The sequence below is a fragment of the Girardinichthys multiradiatus genome, chromosome 8 (genome assembly GCF_021462225.1).
Source record: "Girardinichthys multiradiatus isolate DD_20200921_A chromosome 8, DD_fGirMul_XY1, whole genome shotgun sequence".
NCBI lineage: Eukaryota > Metazoa > Chordata > Actinopteri > Cyprinodontiformes > Goodeidae > Girardinichthys > Girardinichthys multiradiatus.
The window spans coordinates 26,013,556-26,033,637 of record NC_061801.1 but is presented as its reverse complement, the minus strand read 5'-3'; the positions used below and the strand labels follow the sequence as shown (position 1 = coordinate 26,033,637).

The 20,082-nt window shown below is 39.2% G+C and overlaps 2 protein-coding genes across 3 annotated transcripts; one reads left to right on the top strand and one right to left on the bottom strand.

The window, feature by feature from the left end:
• Window positions 1–1,366: 1,366 nt before the first annotated feature.
• gmcl1 (germ cell-less, spermatogenesis associated) lies at window positions 1,367–9,584 on the bottom strand. The gene is made up of 15 exons (XM_047372354.1): window positions 9,246–9,584; window positions 7,653–7,830; window positions 7,424–7,547; window positions 7,240–7,336; window positions 7,059–7,156; window positions 6,828–6,940; window positions 6,676–6,741; window positions 6,196–6,280; window positions 6,011–6,101; window positions 5,765–5,905; window positions 5,589–5,658; window positions 5,403–5,478; window positions 5,180–5,325; window positions 2,587–2,674; window positions 1,367–2,497 (listed from the first exon to the last, which is right to left on the bottom strand). Exons 2-15 carry the CDS (start codon window positions 7,826–7,828, stop codon window positions 2,357–2,359), a joined length of 1,512 nt encoding a protein of 503 aa, XP_047228310.1. The 5' UTR covers window positions 7,829–7,830; window positions 9,246–9,584; the 3' UTR covers window positions 1,367–2,356.
• A 1,229-nt stretch (window positions 9,585–10,813) lies between these two features.
• Window positions 10,814–20,081, top strand: ggcx (gamma-glutamyl carboxylase). Of its 2 annotated transcripts, none has more exons than XM_047372185.1 (15): window positions 10,814–10,992; window positions 11,239–11,439; window positions 11,523–11,681; window positions 12,866–13,031; window positions 13,105–13,183; window positions 13,278–13,384; window positions 14,125–14,288; window positions 14,367–14,665; window positions 14,987–15,118; window positions 15,846–15,997; window positions 16,080–16,249; window positions 16,335–16,465; window positions 17,575–17,722; window positions 17,929–18,133; window positions 19,417–20,081. In XM_047372185.1, exons 1-15 carry the CDS (start codon window positions 10,968–10,970, stop codon window positions 19,574–19,576), a joined length of 2,298 nt encoding a protein of 765 aa, XP_047228141.1. In that variant the 5' UTR covers window positions 10,814–10,967; the 3' UTR covers window positions 19,577–20,081. The 2 variants fall into 2 exon arrangements, with proteins under 2 accessions (XP_047228141.1, XP_047228142.1); XM_047372186.1 differs by having other exon boundaries at window positions 10,825–10,992; window positions 11,261–11,439.
• Window position 20,082: the final 1 nt, after the last annotated feature.

Below are 20,082 nucleotides of genomic sequence, written 5' to 3'. Positions count from 1 at the left end.
TTTTATTTAAGCTGCCAGTCTGATCTGCATTTACTTTTCTAGTTAAGAAGTACAGAATGGATGAGGTTTGTGAAGAAATTAAACAGAATAGTACAGCAGTTATTGATTATGAGATGTTCTAAACAGGAAATGATGAAAACTACCTGAAATAACTACATTTTGTATGCTATAACTTTAATTCCATACATAAATAAGTGACAAGTGTTTTAACTTCAACACTGCAAAGAAGTAAACGGGGTCATTTGGAAAAAAAATAATAATGATGGAATTTTCGTTTATCGAGAATAAAGTTGAAATTTGATTGCAAGTACAAAGTGGAAATGTTGAGAAAAAAACTCTTCAAATTCTGTCTTGAATAAAGTAAAAATATTCAGAATGACGTGGAAATAATACGTTTCAATGAAAAGAGTGATGTGTTCTTCCCTACCAGGTTTGGTATGCGTCGGGAAAGCCGTTAGGAATCTGCGCCCACAGGATTTATTTATTTTTTTTCTCCAGGTGAGCCTAACGCTTCCGCTTGGTGGGTGAAACCGGTGGCTTTACGAAAAATGTGTTATACATGGTTTCTACAGGAGGGAAATAAGCACATTTAAATGATCAATTAAAGTTCAAAAGCTCTACACGGTTTGAGCGTCGCCAAGTGGTCTTCCATCCATTATACCTGCCCATCCTTACAGGGTGGCGCTGGTCCATATCCTGGCAAGAGGAAGGACAAAGAGACAACTCTGCACTCACCCATTCCTGAGGGCCATTCATATTTATAACAGATAAATTAGGAAAATGTTGTTAAATTTCAAAGATTTTCTTTAAATGACATGACTGCTTCTCAGCACTCAGATTGGAGTTCTTCAATTTAAGGTGATTTTAGTGCTTTTACATTGGTTTGAGTCTGAAACAACTTTCCATCTTCACATTGTCTTGCTCACAAATAGATCAGACGTTAAACTCATGCACACGTATTTTAGAATTTTTATATTCCTTTTATTTCCTCACCATTTTATTACAGAAGCAATAAAAACTCTAAAGAGGAGCCGATTGAAAAGAAAAGTGTGCCTCTTGCAAGAAGATAAAAAAAAAAAATGTTGCGTTTAGTTTTTCTTAAATAGTTTTCAGTGAACTCTGAATGTAATCTGGATTTAATCGGTTTTATCTGGATGACTGTTGCTTTAAAAATTTTAATGATTCATGCACCTGTTAAAAAAATGTTGACACATTTTTAAAACCAATGGAGGAAGAAGAGGAGGTGGGGTTCCAACCTTTTTACTGGAAACTGTTAATCAGTACCAGAAAAGTCATCAGGCCATACTGGTATCTCCGTTACTTCACTCATAAACACATCTGTGTAGCTGTAATAAAAGAGATCGGATTGTGTGATAGCACCACGGCCCCTATGAAAGGGCCGTTTTATTGGCAGTACAGATACATAAATTTCTTTTGCAAACATAAAACATCCATTAAAAATAAAAAAATAACAAGTTTAACTTTGTACATAATGACGGTTGTATAGATAAGTTCACTGGAGATACAGAAGCGTTCGAAATAAATCTGATTTACAACTGAGAATGCCCCAGTTTTTCCAAACTTTTGGAGGTAACGGCAGGTTTACAACATATCCAAACAGATACGGAGCAAATAAAGAGAATGAAAGCGAACATAAGAGGTAACTGTACAGATTTAGGTCGCTGCTCAGCTACCCTGTGGAGAATAAAGATTTAACTTGAGTAACTCAAATAGTCAAACTCACCAATGAACCTGAACATCAGTGAGAGTGCAGCAATGCAACACAGCAGGAAACTTGTGGAAATAAAAAAGCTAAAAGGATTTTTTTTCTGTTTCAAGAGTGATATGTCTGACATGATGATTCTGCTTAAACCTCTGTTGCACTCTCACATAGTCTCCAATATTTTTTCCTTATATGATAATACTCTAATCCAAACATTTAAATAAAAAAGTTAATAACTAAAAAAAAAACTCAAACATCTTCACCTCTAGATCATCCCATCTTGAAGCTGTGAAGATCCTAAATCTCATCTTGAAAAGCAGATTTCCACTCCATTTCATTTTAACAAGTGATCCAGCCCACAATGCAGACAGATCATGGGAAAAGGAAGATGATGGACCTCATTGAGAACACAAAGGTGGTGTGATCTCTTCTGAAAGGTTTTGCCATCTGTGTAAAAGTCAAAATGTGCCAAAATACTGCCCATGTGGATGAAAAAAATGTCCCCAATCTTTTCAAAGTTACAAGCATGCAGTCAGAGTGTTGAAGAAGTGTTAAATGTTCTGGTGGATTTTTGGGTCAGTGTTTCCACGTCACCACAGGAATGGTAGCAGCTAATGGCTGTTGGAACAGATATCAAGACGCAGCGTGAGCGGCGCTTTCTGGCTCCGAGGAATCTGGACGGTGGTCTGAATGAGGCGATGTATACAGGAAGTTACAGCACACGTACAGGGGGAATGACAACAACCGACTGTCCAGGTTCATCACCACGTACTCCTGCAGGATCGAATGGAAAAGACAGACGACTATTAGGCACATCTGCAGATTCAGCTGCTGATATCTACAGCCTAGCAGAGCTCACTGACCTGGTCTTTCTCCAGGGTGAGAAGCTGGTAACCCGTAGAACGACTACAGACCAGCTTCCCTCGACTATCAAAGGAGGCGAGGCGTAACCTTTGCAGAAAAATAAATATGTTAAAGTTATGCATGTGAAAGCAGGTAAATACTAGCAAAAAGCAAATGCATTAAAATGAAAACATCTACTATCTACCTGGGATGTTTTAATAATCTGTGCAATTTTTAAGAACAGCTTTTCCAAATTTACTAGTTTTCTAGACTTGAAATTCAAGGTTTTTCGGGAATCTTTTTTTTTTTTTTATAACTAACATTCAAGACATCAAGAAATATGTACCAGATTTACTTTTATTTTCTAGTAACAGTAAACCACCAAAAGCATCAAATATAATTTCTGGTAAATAAACAATTAGCATATAACTACTTACCTTAATCTTTACTGCCTAATTCCAAAATGTTCAAATTTTGAATTGTGAGCATTTCTTTTGTTAAAAATACATCTAAACATTGTCTAAATGGTTCATGTACTTCTAGGCTTAATTTAATAGATATGTGGTTTGAAAGTGAAAGCCCTTTCGATCTGTTTTAGCAGAGATTGAGTGCCAGTCTCGAACTTTGACCTCTTGTTTACCAACTGTCCAGGCCTGTTATTCATGCTGTGAAAACAGAATTTTTAATAGCATTTAAACTCTTCTTCTCTGCTGGGCGACATTATGTCAGCACTACGTCCGGTCTGTGTTACAATTCTTGCTGCACAGTTGATGTTTTTCTTATGTAACAAACTGAAATTTGTCTCCAATGATTTCTTGGAAGCGTGGAAAATGCATGTTACATCCATCAGTACAGCGAAAATATGTAAATACACTGCTCAAAAAAATAAAGGGAACACTCGAATAACATCGTAGATCTGACTGAATGAAATATTCTCATTGAATACTTTGTTCTGTACAAAGTTGAATGTGCTGACAACAAAATCAGACAAAAATCATCAATGGAAATCAAATTTATTAACCAATGGAGGCCTGGATTTGGAGTCACACACAAAATTAAAGTGAAAAAACACATTACAGGCTGATCCAACTTTGATGTAATGTCCTTAAAACAAGTTAAAATGAGGCTCAGTATTGTGTGTGACCTCCATGTCCCTGTATGACCTCCCTACAACGCCTGGACATGCTCCTGATGAAACGGTGGATGGTCTCCTGAGGGATCTCCTCCCAGACCTGGACTAAAGCATTCGCCAACTCCTGGACAGTCTGTGGTGCAACGTGACGTTGGTGGATGGAGCGAGACATGATGTCCCAGATGTGCTCAATCGGATTCAGGTTTGGGGAACGGGCAGGCCAGTCCATAGCTTCAATGTCTTCATCTTGCAGGAACTGCTGACACACTCCAGCCACATGAGGTCTAGCATTGTCCTGCATTAGGAGGAACCCAGGGCCAACCGCCCTAGCATATGGTCTCACAAGGGGTCTGAGGATCTCATCTCGGTACCTAATGGCAGTCAGGCTACCTCAGGCGAGTACATGGAGGGCCGTGTGGCCCTCCAAAGAAATGCCACCTCACACCATTACTGACCCACTGCCAAACCGGTCATCCTGAAAGATGTTGCAGACAGCAGATCGCTTTCCACGGTGTCTCCAGACTCTGTCACATGTGCTCAGTGTGAACCTGCTTTCATCTGTGAAGAGCACAGGGCACCAGTGGCGAATTTGCCAATCCTGGTTTTCTCTGGCAAATGCCAAGCGTCCTGCATGGTGTTGGGCTGTGAGCACAACCCCCATTTGTGGACGTCAGGCCCTCATACCATCCTCATGGAGTTGGTTTCTAACCGTTTGTGCAGACACATCTTGCTGCCACAGCTCGCATTGATGTGCCATCCTGGATAAGCTGCACTACCTGAGCCACTTGTGTGGGTTGTAGAGTCCGTCTCATGCTACCACGAGTGTGAAAGCACCACCAACATTCAAAAGTGACCAAAACATCATCCAGAAAGCATAAGTACTGAGAAGTGGTCTGTGGTCCCCACCTGCAGAACCACTCCTTTATTGAGTGTATCTTGATAATCGCCAAAGATTTCCCCCTGTTGTCTATTTCATTTGTACAACAACATGTGAAATTAATTGTCAATCAGTGTTGCTTCCTAAGTGGACAGTTTGATTTCACAGAAGTTTGATTTACTTAGTTATATTGTGTTGTTTAAGTGTTCCCGTTATTTTTTTCAGCAGTGTATGTTGTCAGACTTACCAGAATTTGTTGCCCATAAATAAAAACTACACAGTATTTTCCTCAAACTAATACAACTGCAGTATCACAACTGGAAAATGTATGAAATCAGTTTATAATACTGTCTTTGAGATTTGCTACATGCTTTCCATCATTTTTAGATTGTGTGGACATTATTTCTTTGTTCACAGGGTTGTTACAACACAAAGCTACTTTACCAAAAGCTCCTCCGTAAACCATCTGCTTACATGTGATCATTTTAGACACTGTAGTAATTTTTAACATAGAGTTCGATCAAAAAAAGAATTTTGCAGCTAAGGAAAAAGTAGTAACAAATGTCAGAGTGATTCATGGAAGTAAGCCGACTGAATTTCTCACCTGTAAGCCAGATGTCGCCTTGGTTGTAGACTCACAGCGCCCCCACATGGCTGACTGAGTGTATTCCTTTTGAAGACTATGAAGCGGTTTGTGTAAGTGACCAACAGGTCAAACCCAAAATTGAAGCCCGTCCACCTCCAGCAGTACTGAAACAGATGAAGAATTGGTTATACAGATGATGCAAAAACAAAGATGATCATAACATTAATGCTTAGAAACTCACATCTCCATCTTTACTCAGCTTTCTGCCACACCTCATGCTGTTCTGCTCAAACTCGTCTTTGTTAGACTCCTGAGGTCTAAACACACATAAGACAGTGTTATCGCCTAAGCAGCATGCATTGTGTATGTTCCATTAGGATTTCACTTTTGGAAAACTCATTGCGGGCGTTTATTCTCAGGGTCTCACCCGTTATCATTGTCAAATTCTGTCCGGAGCATAGCAAACCATTGGTTTTTGTACATTGCCATTAGCCACTCTAAAACAAGAGTTATGGACACAAATAATTAGCAGAGAGAACTCAAACCGAATATCGTTTAAATAGGACATAGGAAGAAGGAATGTTTATGGTGTAACATTGTTACCAGGGGGCAGAATATTGTCTCTCTCCAGGATGCGAGCAGATGCGAGATCGTTGATGATGTACTGGAGACGCACAAGCCTGAAGACTGAGCGAAATGGTGTCCCCTCCTCTGTGTTTAAGAATGGCTCCTTTTCACACAGGTCTGCGCATCAGTGTTTAACGAAAAACAAAACAAGATTCTTTGGTAAGAAAAAAAAAAAGCGATGCAATATGCAGCTACAGTTTGAGAAGATGCAGCTGACATCACCTGTCCTGCGTTTGCAAAGCCAGGCGTCAGCATCAGCCAGAAGCTGCTTGATCGGGCCGTCCCATGAAGGATTGAGCTGCAAAAACATCCACTGCAGCAACACAAGTTATGCAGAGAGAATAAAATAGGCTCACATTAAAATAGAGACAGTATGTACAAGCAGTATATGAATATTTCTTTTTTACCTTCTTCAGAGCAGTGTATACATCCATCTCCACCTGCATGACAAATAGATCTGAGGACTGGATGAGCAGCTCCATTACATCAGCCCTGCAGCAACACAGCAAAGACATGTAGGGAAAATAAATATAGATCTTATCCAATGATTTGTCCAATGTGGAAAAAAGAACTCACAGGAATGAATCCAGAGTTCCTAAACATTTTTCATGTCAAAATTTCAGCAGTTTATAAAGTAAAAAAAAAAAAAAACACTCTGATGTGGTGGACTGCTCCTTTAAGCTCAAGGAAGGATGGATGGATGGATGGATGGATGGATGGAAGGAAGGAAGGGAGGAAAAAATAAATAAATAAAAATAAGATCCAGTTCCTGACTTAATATGAGCCCCGTGTAACTCATCTCAAATGAAGGTCTGTGCGGAGGTAAATAAACATTTATGAAGAGACAACTAAAGTCAGCCATAGAACTATGTCCCCAGAACGCGTACCCAAGTTCTTTCATCAAGTCAACATTTTGATGGGTCATCAAATTGTTCAGAAGCCATTCAAGACACCTGCAGAAAAAGATTAACATACAGACAGCCTCAGTGTAAACATATATTAAAGTCCAAACACTGTTAAAATATGTCTAAAATCGGACTTCTTCATGACTGAGTCCAGGCCATAGATGCTCGCACAGGCGTAGTAGCCACACACAGTCTTGGCGCTGATGTTCTCCTTCATGGTTTCACCACATTGCTGGATCAAGCCATCCTGTCAGCATGAAAGAAAAAAAATCTATGATACATATATAGATATTTAATAACGGAAATATCTATTGTTTTAATTTACATTCCAGGCGACAACAGGGGGGCTTTTCATGTATACTGACCAGCTGTAGCATGCATGCAGCAGCGAGTATACTGATCACCCGGCTGGGCTTGATCAGAACATCGTCACGATACAGAGATCCAAATACGACTTGCAGAGCTGCACAGACACAGGACAGTAAAGAGCTAGAGGTAAAGAATGCGACAACGTTAAAACAGTTGTTGGTTTTCTGCGACTCTCACCTTCAGCATCAATGTTCTGGTCGGGGATCTCCAAGTTGATTTCCATCATGCTGGACTCCTTCCAAGATCCGCTGAACATGCTGGAGAAATATCCAGACTGCAAAGGAGTAATAAAGACACAGTGAGGTAGAAAGAGTATAAAATTATCATCACGGTAAATGCAAAGGCATTTTAACTGTATTACCTGACAAAGGTAGACTTTGTGGAGGTTCCACTCCTGCCCCAGAGCACAAATACGAATATCACTGTTTTCTCCATTTAGAAACAAGGTCTGATAGATGTACTTCGATGTGCTTTTTAACTTCTTCCTGTTCAAGGAAAACAACAAAAAGGAAAGCCAGAGAAAAGGTTCAGAAGCCAGAATATTAAGATGAAGAAACTGATGGTGAATTAAATTCTTTGTGTGGACCTGCCTGCGAGGTGTATCAAGTATGTCATCATCTTCCTCTTTTTCACTGTCACAGTCGCACTGAGCGTTCCGCTTTCTCTTCTTACACTCACAGCCATGTCTTCGGCTGCTGCTAGTACCCTCCCCTGCTTCCTCTGGTCCCTGAGAGGAGGACTGGAACCTGCTGCCCAGGCTTCCCATCTCTACACAATCAATCAATAATAAGAGTTGCAACATATTAGAAAGTCATGCGATTTTGTTAACTATCGTTAGGATGACATCAGAAAAATCTACTTCTTCCACACAACTGCGTTACTCATCCATCATTACCAGGCAGACTCTCTGTCTGTGACCTTTAGTTCCTTCCTTACTATCATGCCTTAGTTGTGTTCATCTACTGCAATGAGACTCCCCACTCAACACACTGACTGCATCATTGACAAACAAAATCTTAAATTCTGACATGGGCAATATGATAGCTAACAAACAATTCATGTGAACCAGTGATTTTAATAACACACTGATATTGAGATGACAATGTATTAGCAATATATTGTGCAGCCCTAATAAAAACCAGTCCTCACTCTGCAGCTCATTGTAGCAGATTTTGTAAAGACAAAACACATCAACTGCTGTTCTGTTTATGACTTTGTATTCAGACACCGAAACGAAAAATAACTTAGACTTAGTGGGACTGAACAGCAAACTTTCAACCTTTAATCACAACGTTGCTGTAAAATAATGGTGTGGGGATCAACCTCAAACAAAATTGCTCTAATATCTCTCATATTGAGATAGTTTTTTTTTTTTTTTTTTATCTTTATCCGAAGCAGAGGTTTAAAAATTGAGCGGCTGTCAGTATTTCACACCACTTACTTTATTTTATTTGGCAAATTTATTTTCTATGTCGGACAACTTTCTTTTAAAAATCTAAGGTCAGAATAGTACCAATCACTTTGTTAAAGATGGACACACATGCTTTCTTCTTTTGGACCTCTATAGATCTACAGATAATTTCTAGTGATGCATAATGCGTCATATTTTACAGATCTACTCTGTCTCACACAGCCTCCTTGATTGCTGGCTTAGCGTGCTCATGCAAGGCTGAACCTTGAAATATTGCAAATATTGGACAAATGTATCAATCTGACTAAATACTTCCGCTACATTCATTTGCAAATGGGTTGAGTTCTGGTGCTTGAAGGTCACAGCAAAAGCTACAAATCATTTTCATACCTCAGAAACATTTACTGACCCATCTGCACAACATAGAATTTAAAACAAACGCATCACAACTGTTCCGCATTTCGCTTAATGGTTTTTAGAATCATCGAGTAATAATTTAAAAATAATAAATGATCATCTATAGCGATAAATACCCAACATTCTCTTTTATCCCTGCTTCCCCATCACCAAATACACGTAGAAGAGAACGGAAATATTTGACAAATGAACTGTTGAGAACAGGAACAAGCTTCATCTCTTTTGGTACATTACAGGTTGGTGTCATTACAGAAATCCTGATGCCACAACAAAACAACTCCGAGTAGACTTTGATTCATGAAACACGACCCCGACATGCAGTGTGCTCAACTAAAAGATTGTTTGTCCCACTTACCTAACAGTTAAGGCGTAAAGCTGAGGAAGAAGTGTTGGGTTATTTTGGACGTTTTATAATCTCTGTCAACCCTTAACGAGACACTTGAGAGAGAAGCTAACCTCAGAGCTAACCTAGCTCCCAATTTCACCTACAAAACACGTATGAGAACAGAGACAGGGGTTTATTTTTCCCTGATAGGCTGCTGCTTTCTACATGTCTTCGGACGGCAAATTGTCACCTGGTCCCGGTTACATTTTCTAAATCAGAACAAATCCGAACCCTGAGGAAACAGATGTTTTAACACTGAAAATTTGTGCTTGCTTGCTTTGTTGTTCTTCTTCTTTGACCGGCTTTCAGACTAATTACGCCCATGCATGCAATAGCACTGCACACTGTTGCCCCCTGCTGTTTGATAATGGAAACTATCGGCTTTTACTGAGTCTTGTACATAAAAACCTATATAGTGCCAAGCGTGTTAAAGTCCATCAAATGAATAATTTGTAAATATTTATTCTTCACATTATATTTGATAGTAATATAGCTATATATATATGCAAAAAATAAATATAGAAATGATTGTATATATATATATATTAAATATGGGAATAATTTATTCAGCATACAATTAAATATTTCAATGTGTAAACCATTTATCTGAACTTAAGTCCATTAACTTTCCCAAATCCGTAGTTTATTTAATTATTTTAAAATAATTTTCTGGGTTACTGTCTATCACTAAATAATGTAAACTGTCACCATGGCGCGTCAAACAGTCCCTAATATCTGATTTGTTAATCTGACAGCTTACCTGCCAATCAATCATTTATAGGTAAAGGTAATAGATAAATCAAATTTACAATGTGCTGCAACACAGGACTTAGAAATAATAACTACTAACATACTGCTTATAATGCCAAGTATTATTGTTATTATTATTGTCAACATTGTCATTATTATTACTAATTGTCAGTCAGAAAGGAATGACCAAATATGACTAGTTTGACGAGTTTTATAATTTCATAAAATGCACTGTAAAACACAAAATGAATGTCTTTGGTGTCTAAATGACACAGAGAAAAACTGAGTCTAAAATGATATGGGGTTGAAAGAAGTTGTAAAATGTTTTTTAGTTACTCCTAACTCATCTGTCTACTTTAATCATAGATAGATAGATAGATAGATAGATAGATAGATAGATAGATAGATAGATAGATAGATAGATAGATAGATAGATAGATAGATAGATAGATAGATAGATAGATGTAAGGGTAAAGGTTTTGATCAGAACAATAATTTATGACATACTCTGAGTTTTTTATGAAATTTAATCTAATGAAGAAAACTAAATTCCTTTTGTGAGATGTTCCGAATTTTAAATAACTTGTTTATTCCCAGATATCTGGAATATTCAAATATTCTAATATAAAATACAAATAAATCAAAATACAGTATTAAAATATCCAGTTTATTCGCTGTGAGGCGTTTGTAGGATGTGACGTAAAAGAGGGTGGGATTCTCCGAGAAATCAGCCAATGAGCAGGAAGCACCTCTTTCACAACATTCCAATCCCTTCCCACAACTTCCCCTCCTCTCCTCTTCCTCCTTTCTGAGTGTGTAGGACTGTGACACGTAAACTCTGTCCTCCACATTCCCCTGGCAGGACACCTCCACCTGGGAGAGGGAGAGCAGAGAAAAGACCTCTTCCCTGTGCCGAAACAGAACCTGTTTAAAAAACAAAACATGGAAGCAAGAGACGCTACTGCAGGTGAGGATACTGTTAGCCCTGACAATCAGAGAGGGAGCCGTTTGTTGCTTTTCCGCCTAAAAACCAGTAAGGCAACAGATAACAAGCTAGGATCTCAACCACAGTTTTGCTTTGTGTAAATATAACCCTGAACATGAACCTAGCAGGTTGTTGTTACACAGTGAGTCCATTCATACCTAGTTTAGACTTGCCTTTTAAAGAATAACTATGATTTAGCATTTTGATTCTCCTTTATTTAACTTATAGGTGCTTTTGTTGGCACTGACAGAGAGAAAAAATCTGCAAAGAAGGATGCAGCTCCTAAAGCAGTGACACCACAGACTAAAAGCAGGATGGAGAAGATATTTGGGTTCAAGAAGGAGGACCTGTGCTGCTGGGAGAGCCTGGTGGCCCTTCTGAACCGACCCACTGACCCTGCATCTCTGGGGATCTTCCGCTGTTTGTTTGGTGAATAAGTCAATGCCCTCGACTGTTTGAGTCAAAACCTATTGCAAAGAGGAGCCTGTATTCACTACTTGTGTTTTGTGCAGGTTTGCTGATGGCTATAGACGTCACACAGGAGCGGGGCCTCAGCCATCTGGACTATAAATACCTGGACGGGGCCCCTGTATGCCGCTTTCCTCTCTTCAATTTCTTAGAGCCCCTCCCTCTGGATTGGATGTACCTGGTGTATCTGGTGATGTTCCTTGGTGGGTACCTTAGACCAGTGTCTGACTCGATGCTGCGGTGTTTGTTGGAGCGCAAACAGACCCACACATTTTCTTTTAAAATTTCCCTCTAACTAAGAAACACACTGAAGCCTCTTTAAAGGATTTAACAATTTTATACAAATGAAATCAAATTACATGCTATTTCGATTTATTTTGCTTATTTATTTAAATTTGGAAATTGTGAATAACTCTCGGTGCATGCCACTCTCTTTCATGTCCAGGGTTTCACACATTAGGACATAATGATCTGCTCTTTTCGCATCAGCTCACTCTTCTTTTCAACATTACTTCAGTTCATTGATGGTTACAGACATTGGTTATGCACAGCTGCTTTTAGGTTTCCACCACAGCATTTTGATCCGTTTAAGGTACGGACTTTGAACGAGCCATCGTAACACCCTAACTCTTTTTCAACTGCTTCTGCTGTAGATTTGCTTTTTTGTTGTAGATCACTGTCCTGTTGGTGATAAAGCCTGTGCAAAGCCTTTGGTATCTGACAAATTGCCTCCCATTTGGCCCAAGAATACCTTAGTATACACAGGAGCTAATGGTCTGTTAAATGACTGCAAGGCGGCCAGATCCTGTGACAGCAGACAAGCCCGAATCATCACCCCTCTGCCACCATGCTTTTACAGTTTGTGTGAACATTGTTTGAACATGGCGTTCAACCCCTTCCCAGATTGATAAGCAGCAACAATTGCTTCTTTAATTGCTGATGTCTTTTCACCTTGTTCTTAAAAAAATTTACGCCTGTGTGCTCCAGAGCAGCAAACTGCCAAAACATTTGCTTTTATAAAAATGGTCACACTTGTTGATTATGATTCGTTCATCAAGTGCATTTAATAAGCACCACCTGCCTGGTACTTTCCCTCTTAAATCCTGTGTAAACAGAAAACGTGTACTTAGTTTTTCCACACACAGATTCTCCATTTTAGTTTGGATTTTGCTTGATTAAAAATGGTCGTGTGGAAATTGTGTTGTATGTTTTTTATCTTGAGGTTAGATATGAATTTTAGAACCTGGTGGAGACCAGATGATTTCACTTTCTTTTGACAATTTCTGTTGTGTAGTAGCTTCCCAAACACCTCCTGAGTCTGTCCCCTTTTAAAAAAGTAGGTAACTGCTTAGTTTAACTAATGCTGTGTGTTTATTTTTAATCAAAGGTGCTCTGGGCATCATGTTGGGTTGCTTCTACCGCCTCTCATGTCTCATGTTCATCTCAACCTACTGGTACATCTTCTTCCTGGACAAAACTGCCTGGAACAACCACTCTTATCTCTACGGTCTCATTGGGTTTCAGCTTGCGATCATGGACGGCAACAGATACTGGTGAGGTGAAGCTTGTGAATGCGCCTTCATGCTTTCCTCCACTTCAGTGGTTTTAGGATATGTGTGTTTTTAGGTCGGTGGATGGATTACGAAAACCTTCCATAAGAAACGCTCATGTCCCTCTCTGGAATTACACCTTGCTGAGGACACAGGTTTGTTTCAGCCATCATTAACTTATTTTTCATATGTGAATTACTCATGTAAGAACATGTGATTTAATGATGTCTTTGTTCTTGTTTTTCATAGATCTTTATTGTATATTTTATTGCTGGAGTTAAAAAATTGGATGCTGACTGGGTGGAGGGATATTCAATGTCATATCTGGCACACCACTGGCTCTTTGATCCTTTCAAGTATGTTTTTTTGTTTTATCCTTATTCATTTTTATTTTTATTTTTTACAACTTTTTGTCATTTTGCAACCACATATTTTGTGGTCTTTTTATTGGGATTTTATGGGATAGACCAGCATGAAGTCAGACCAAAATTGAACTTTTTAGGCCGCTGTCAAATATGGTGGTGGCAGCGGCATACTGTGGAGTTTATTCTCGTTAGTAGGGACAGGGAAGCTGGTCAGTTGATGAGAATATAGATGGCACTAAAAGACAGGACAATCTGTTAGTGGCTGCAAAACTCTTGGAACTCAAGCAGAGGTTCACCTTCCAGCAGGACAACGACCCTAAACATACAGCCAGATACAGTGGAATGGTTTAGATCAAAGCTTGTTCGATTTGAAAAGTCCAGACCTAAATCCAACTAAGAATCTGTGGTACAACCTAGAAATTGTAGTTCACACACTGTCCACCCAATCTGACTGACTGAAAAAAAAAAGGCCAAAGATGTCCAGAGCTGGTAGAAACATACCTCACAAGACTTGCAGCTGTATTTGCAGTGAAAGGTGGTTCTATTGACATAGGGACACTAAATGTACCTCACACTTTTCAGACTTTTATTTTTTTAAATTTTACAAATGATGTATTATTTTCATTTCATCTAATATGACAGAATTTGAAAACATCAAATAAATGAATGCTTTTGCAAGGCGATGTGTCTCGTGGATCTAACTGAACTGTGCTGATGTTTCTGTTTTTCAGAGTGATTCTTCCTGTGGAGTTAATCAGTCTGCTGGTGGTGCACGGAGGTGGTCTTGTTCTGGATCTAACCGCCGGATATTTGCTGTTTTTTGACGCCACGCGGCCTGTCGTGTTTTTCTTTGTGTCATATTTCCACTGCATGAACTCTCAGCTGTTCAGCATCGGTCAGTGTGCTGCTTTTGCTTCTCTAAAATCTTTGTTTTAATTCACACTTATTAATGTGCATCTTCAACCCTCTTCAGGGATGTTCTCCTACACCATGTTAGCAACCAGTCCTCTCTTCTGCTACGCTGATTGGCCCAGGAGATTCTTCGCTCGCTTCCCGTCTTTCCTTAAGGGAGTCCTGCCGCTCACCTCGGCGGAGATTCAGCCCAGCACTTCCTGCCTCTACCCTGAAATTCGCAACAGCAGTGAATGTCGGGAGACACAAAATCTTGCAAAACCTTCCAAACTGCGATTTAAGCACAAGCTGGGAGCTGTTTTTACTATTCTTTACATAGCCGAGCAGTTTTTCATGCCTTATTCACACTTCATCACAAAGGTTTGTCTTCTCAGAGTCCTGTTTTCATTTCTTTTATTTTTTTTTATCCTTTCCTGTGTGGACAGATTGTACTCCCCAGAGATCAAAAGCCTTCTAAACTACTCCTGAGTTGACTGAGTTGCTCAATCAGAGTCAACAGACATTGTTTTACTGTAAACAGCAGCTCAAATAGTCGAAACTTTGAAATAGGTGAATCATTCTTATCATTCAGTCTCTGATAAAATGAAAAACATGGGTGTCTTCTTTCTTGTGTGTGATATAAAGTATGAACAAGGGGATGTAATGTGAAATTGTCTTAATATTCTTTTTTTTCTGGTTCAGGGTTACAATAACTGGACCAACGGTTTGTATGGCTATTCCTGGGACATGATGGTCCACTCCCGCAGCCATCAACACGTGAAGATCACCTACAAAGATGGAAAAACGGGTGAAATTGGGTATCTGAACCCAGGGGTGAGATGCAAGGAAAACTATGTGATGAAAATGCTTATTATGTAAATAGAGTTGCATTAACCATTTGATCAGATATTGGATTTGTTTTGATCGCCTCTAGTCAAATATGAATAATCTTGATCCCATATTCATCAAATTCTTTAAAATAATAACTGCTACCTTTTTTGGTCTATTAATATTGATAAAATTTAGGGCAGAGGTCTCAAACTTAAGTGCCTGATATCTCTGGTCCAAAACATCTGAATTTAACAGCTGTATTACATCCTCAGCAGGCAGTCAACCTCTACAGAGTCCTGCTTATAACCAAATTATTTGATTCAGGTGTTGTTGAAGCAGATGCACATCCAGAAATTGCAGGATATGGACTTGACTTTTGAGACCCCTGATTTAGGAGTGTGTTGCTTTGATGCATAAATGGTGATAATCTTGGAGTCCTTTAATTTCCATTGGATTCCAGACTACGACCTCTATTAGAGAACCAGCAGCACGTTTTTATCTGTAATGTGTTTAAATCTTTGGGGAAAAAATTTAAATCCTCATGTCCTCAAAGAAAATCAGAAACTGGTATTGGTCTGGAAACCCTGATTGGTGCTACTCTAATTTTAAACTGATCAACCACAACAAGAAAAGTACAATTTCCACCCAAACATGGCTGTTTAGACCACACGTTGGTTTTTTTTTCTCGGATTTTTGAGGCTTCATATAATCTTGCCTTTGTGTACTGTAGGTGTTCACTCAGAGTCGTCGCTGGAAAGATCACGGAGACATGCTGAAGCAGTATGCCACCTGTCTCAGTGGGCTCCTTCCACACTACAACATCTCTCATCCTGAAATCTACTTTGATATCTGGGTGTCCATCAATGAGCGCTTCCAGCAAAGGTAGGAGACCATTTGAAAGTCAGATGGTGGATCCGGCGGAGAAACAGTGTGGGGTTTCATTTCGCCATATTCTCCTCTTAAGGATCTTTGATCCTCGCGTGGACATTGTGAAAGCTGAATGGTCGCCTTTCAAAACAAACCCGTGGCTGATGCCCCTGCTCGTGGACCTCTCACCCTGGAGGACCAAGTTCCAGGAGATTGAGGGCAATTTGGACAATCAGACTGAGATCGTCTTCATTGCTGATTTCCCAGGTTAAGGCTCTCTCTTTGTCCTTATTTTTATTGTACAGCAGCATTAATCTACACGTATGGTGACTGCCAGCTTGTTACCTCTCAGGTCTCCAGTTGGAGAACTTTGTGAGTAAAGACCTGGGCAACACCAGCATCCATGTGCTACAAGGGCAGGTGAATGTGGAGATAGTGGACGAGAAAAAGAACAGCACTCTGCAGCCTGGTGACCAGATACAGGTAGTTACACACCACCGCCTTCATTCAAGGGTTCATTCTTGTGTTCCTGCAGCTTCCAGTTCATGGCTGTCATGAACCTTGGTGGTTCCTGAGTTCCTGAGGTCATTCTTAGGTATCCTAACTGATTCCTAATTGATTTGAAGGCATTCCTATGTATCTTAACTTATAGAAATATAAAACAAAGTTAAATTCATTTTTTTATTTAGTTTATTACATTTTATGTCCAAAAACAACCACTTCATTTAAAACATTTTAACTTCTAAATATTAACAGTCTTCATCCAAATAACATTCACTCCTGCTAGTCCCGCATCACTTTTTATTATATGTTGATGGAAAATCCCATTATTTATAAAGAATAGCAACGAATTCAAATGTAATCGTACCTTATTTTTAGATGTATTCAGCATATTAACAGCTTCTAATTGATTTCTCATGCTCGTGCGGTATCTTTCATAGATTCTTGTAAATCGTACTGAATTCTTGACAATATTTATGCGAATCTAGCCAAATCTCAAAATTTATCTTTATCTATCGTACCTGTGTCAGATTGGATAAGAAAATTTGCACAATCTCAAGAATCCTCATAAATCCTAAAATGTCACAATTCCTGGCCTTTCGTGTTATTCGTTGTCTGTGTGGAATAGCGGCTTTAGGCATAATCCTGTTTCTTTATGGGAACGAGTTGTTTTAACCAGCAAACTGCTTGTATTGTCAGAAAGGCTGCCTTTCTCCCCTTTTTATAAGCTATTTGTAGTAATGAAAGATAAAACCTGCTGTGCAAGTTCCTGAAAACAGACTGAGTTGCCAGCTTGTGCATTAAGTAATTTACCTTCCAAGGCTGCTGAAGGTTTGCTAGATCTGTAAATGCAATCTGGAATGTCAGAAAGGAAGCAGGTGTACTGCGGAAATGCAAAGACAATAAGGGTAAGAATAGAAGAGAAAGGACAAAGATGAATTGCTACAATTAATTAAGATTTTAAATTGAACCACATATGGAAGACTTTACTATATAAAACCTGTCTAAATTAATATTTGCAAAAAGAAGTGTTTGTCAGTATTAGTATTACTTACCTACATTTTTATTTTCCATTATTTGGGTGTGTGCAGGTTCCCGCTGGGGCTTATCATAAAGTGTACACCGTGTCTGAGAGCCCGTCCTGCTACATGTACGTCTATGTCAACACCACAGAGACGGTGCTGCTGCAGAACTTCACCAAGCTGCAGGAGCTGCAGGAGCGTATTCGCAATGGAACAGGTGAACACATGCGACAGACAAAAAGATGTTTTATTAAAACACACCAAGTTTGTTGCGGTACTTGAAGGCTAAACTTGCATCTCATCTGTTAAAGTTCCTTATGTTCCTGGTTCTTTATGTCTGCATACAGAGATGTTGCAGACTGAATAGGGAACTAAATTCTTGAATCCTTCACATCAGGTGTTGATAAGTGAGTCTCTGTGCAGAAACTGAGCCTCTTCCTCCTGAGCTGCAGCCTCTTATGGCTGCAGATGATGACAAAGAGGCGGAGGTCAACGCCACAGACCCCGTCGTGCAGCTGTTTCTGAAGAGGCAGCGTCGGATGAAGGAGGTGAAGAAACGCAGGGAGGCGGGTGTGCTGGAGCGACTGGGTCGCTTTGCTGTTAAAAAGTACTACACAATACGGAGGGGGTAAGCGCTCACTGACTGTAACAGCTCAGGTTACAGGGTTCCTACACAGGCTTGGAAAGTATACAAAAGTATTGAATTTCATATTAAATTTTTTAAATTTTTTTCTCCCATGTTTAATTTCCAGATTGTAAAAAATCTAACTTTCTATAAAGAAATTGGACAAAGAAGTTGAATAATTTTCCGACAGTTTATGCATAATCGCTGAATGGAAGCTGAGATCGACTGGAGCAACTATGATTCATTTTGATGAGATTTTTTTTTCTAAAATGAAGAGTTGATCATCACTGTTTTGGGAAACAGATTTTTGCAGACTGATGATGGAGCAAAAAGCAATAGCTCTTGTGCAAAACCCAGTTTCATTAATTATTGTCCCACTAATCTATAGCAGTCATGCTTTGGTCTACAATGGATGTCCTCAGCCTTTTCCGTTTAAACCAAAGGGCAGTGTGATATTTCTTTGGTCCATATTGCACAACTCTACATCATTGACCTTTCAACATGAAGAAACTTTTATTATGCCAAAAATATACCGGTACTTGAGATTTCATTTAGGGGTGTACCGATTGATCAGCCCCGATTTACTTAATTTTGGTTAATAGGTGATCGGCCGATACTTACATGTCCACCAATCTTATCCACATCCTCAAAGGTCTGAAAATCACCCACTGTCCCCTTTTGATGTGCCATGAGACAGGGCTGACTGACAGACCTGCCCACTACGTCACGTCTGCATGTGCGCGGTTCACAGCTGTTGACAACATAAGATCGGAACATCGAAGGTGTGTTGTGACCTTATGACACCTGACAGTGTCAGTTATAAAGAAAATTGGTATTGGCCATAATTGGAATCAGCAGGTCAGGCTTTTTAAAGATAGGCAATCGGTGCACCCCTAATTTCATTATTTCAAGGAGATAATGAGACAATGAATCAGTAATGGCAACAACAAGCTCAAACTTATGTTATCTAGAGATAATAACACTTGGGATTGAGATGTTGAGATAAAAAAACAGAATGATCAGATAAGGAAATTGTGTTCTTGATAAAACAAGTTGGGGGTTTCAGTATCTCGACATAATAAAACGATGAACCTTTAATTTCAACAACGAAAGCTCAAACTTAGCTACCTCAAAATAATATTGTAATGAAACCAATTATGAGAAAAAGATCATGAAATAACTGCATGGGTATCACAAGAAAACAAGTTTAAGGTAATTAGCTTTATGACATAATGAAACTGTTATTGCAACAAACATTGCATTAACCTATTAACCTTGTCCGGTAGGTTCTTGATGACAGCCATTGCAATAAGAAACCTGGTGTTTGGTCTCCCGCCTGTGGAGCAGCTGAGGAGAGAAGTTGCCTTTGCCAACATGAAGGAACCTGAAGCAGAAGCTAACCCAGACGAGACGCTAAGAAACGAAGTTGGTCATGCAGAACTTTAAACTCAAGGCATAAAGTGTCTTGAGTGAGGATAGATGAACTCCAGGTGCTGAATCACACAATGTGTTACTACTGGACTGTTACGGAGTGGGGTCCTCTCTGTCCAGGGTATGAAGGAACTCTGAAATAATTTGCATTTCAGGTTACTTTTAAATGTATTATTTTGTTCTTAAATGTGAGCTTCAGAAAGAGTACACTCTGCAGTAAAACAAAAATCCTGCATGTGTGCTAATGCATGGGTGGATGATGCTATCTCTACTACAAAGGCATCATTATATGATCGGTTGGAAGATTTACTTGCCAGTCTATAAATGCTGCTTTGTTCAGAATCCTGGGAAAGAATGAGTTTTATATCTTAATGGGTCAAGTTTCAGCAACTCAACCATTTTTGAAGGAGTTTATTCTGATCTGTTTTTACTAAAATGTGAGAGAAACAAACTTGATGGTAAGAGTAGAAAAAAATAAAAAGATTGATAAATGTGTTTAATAAAATGAGCTCTGACAAAAC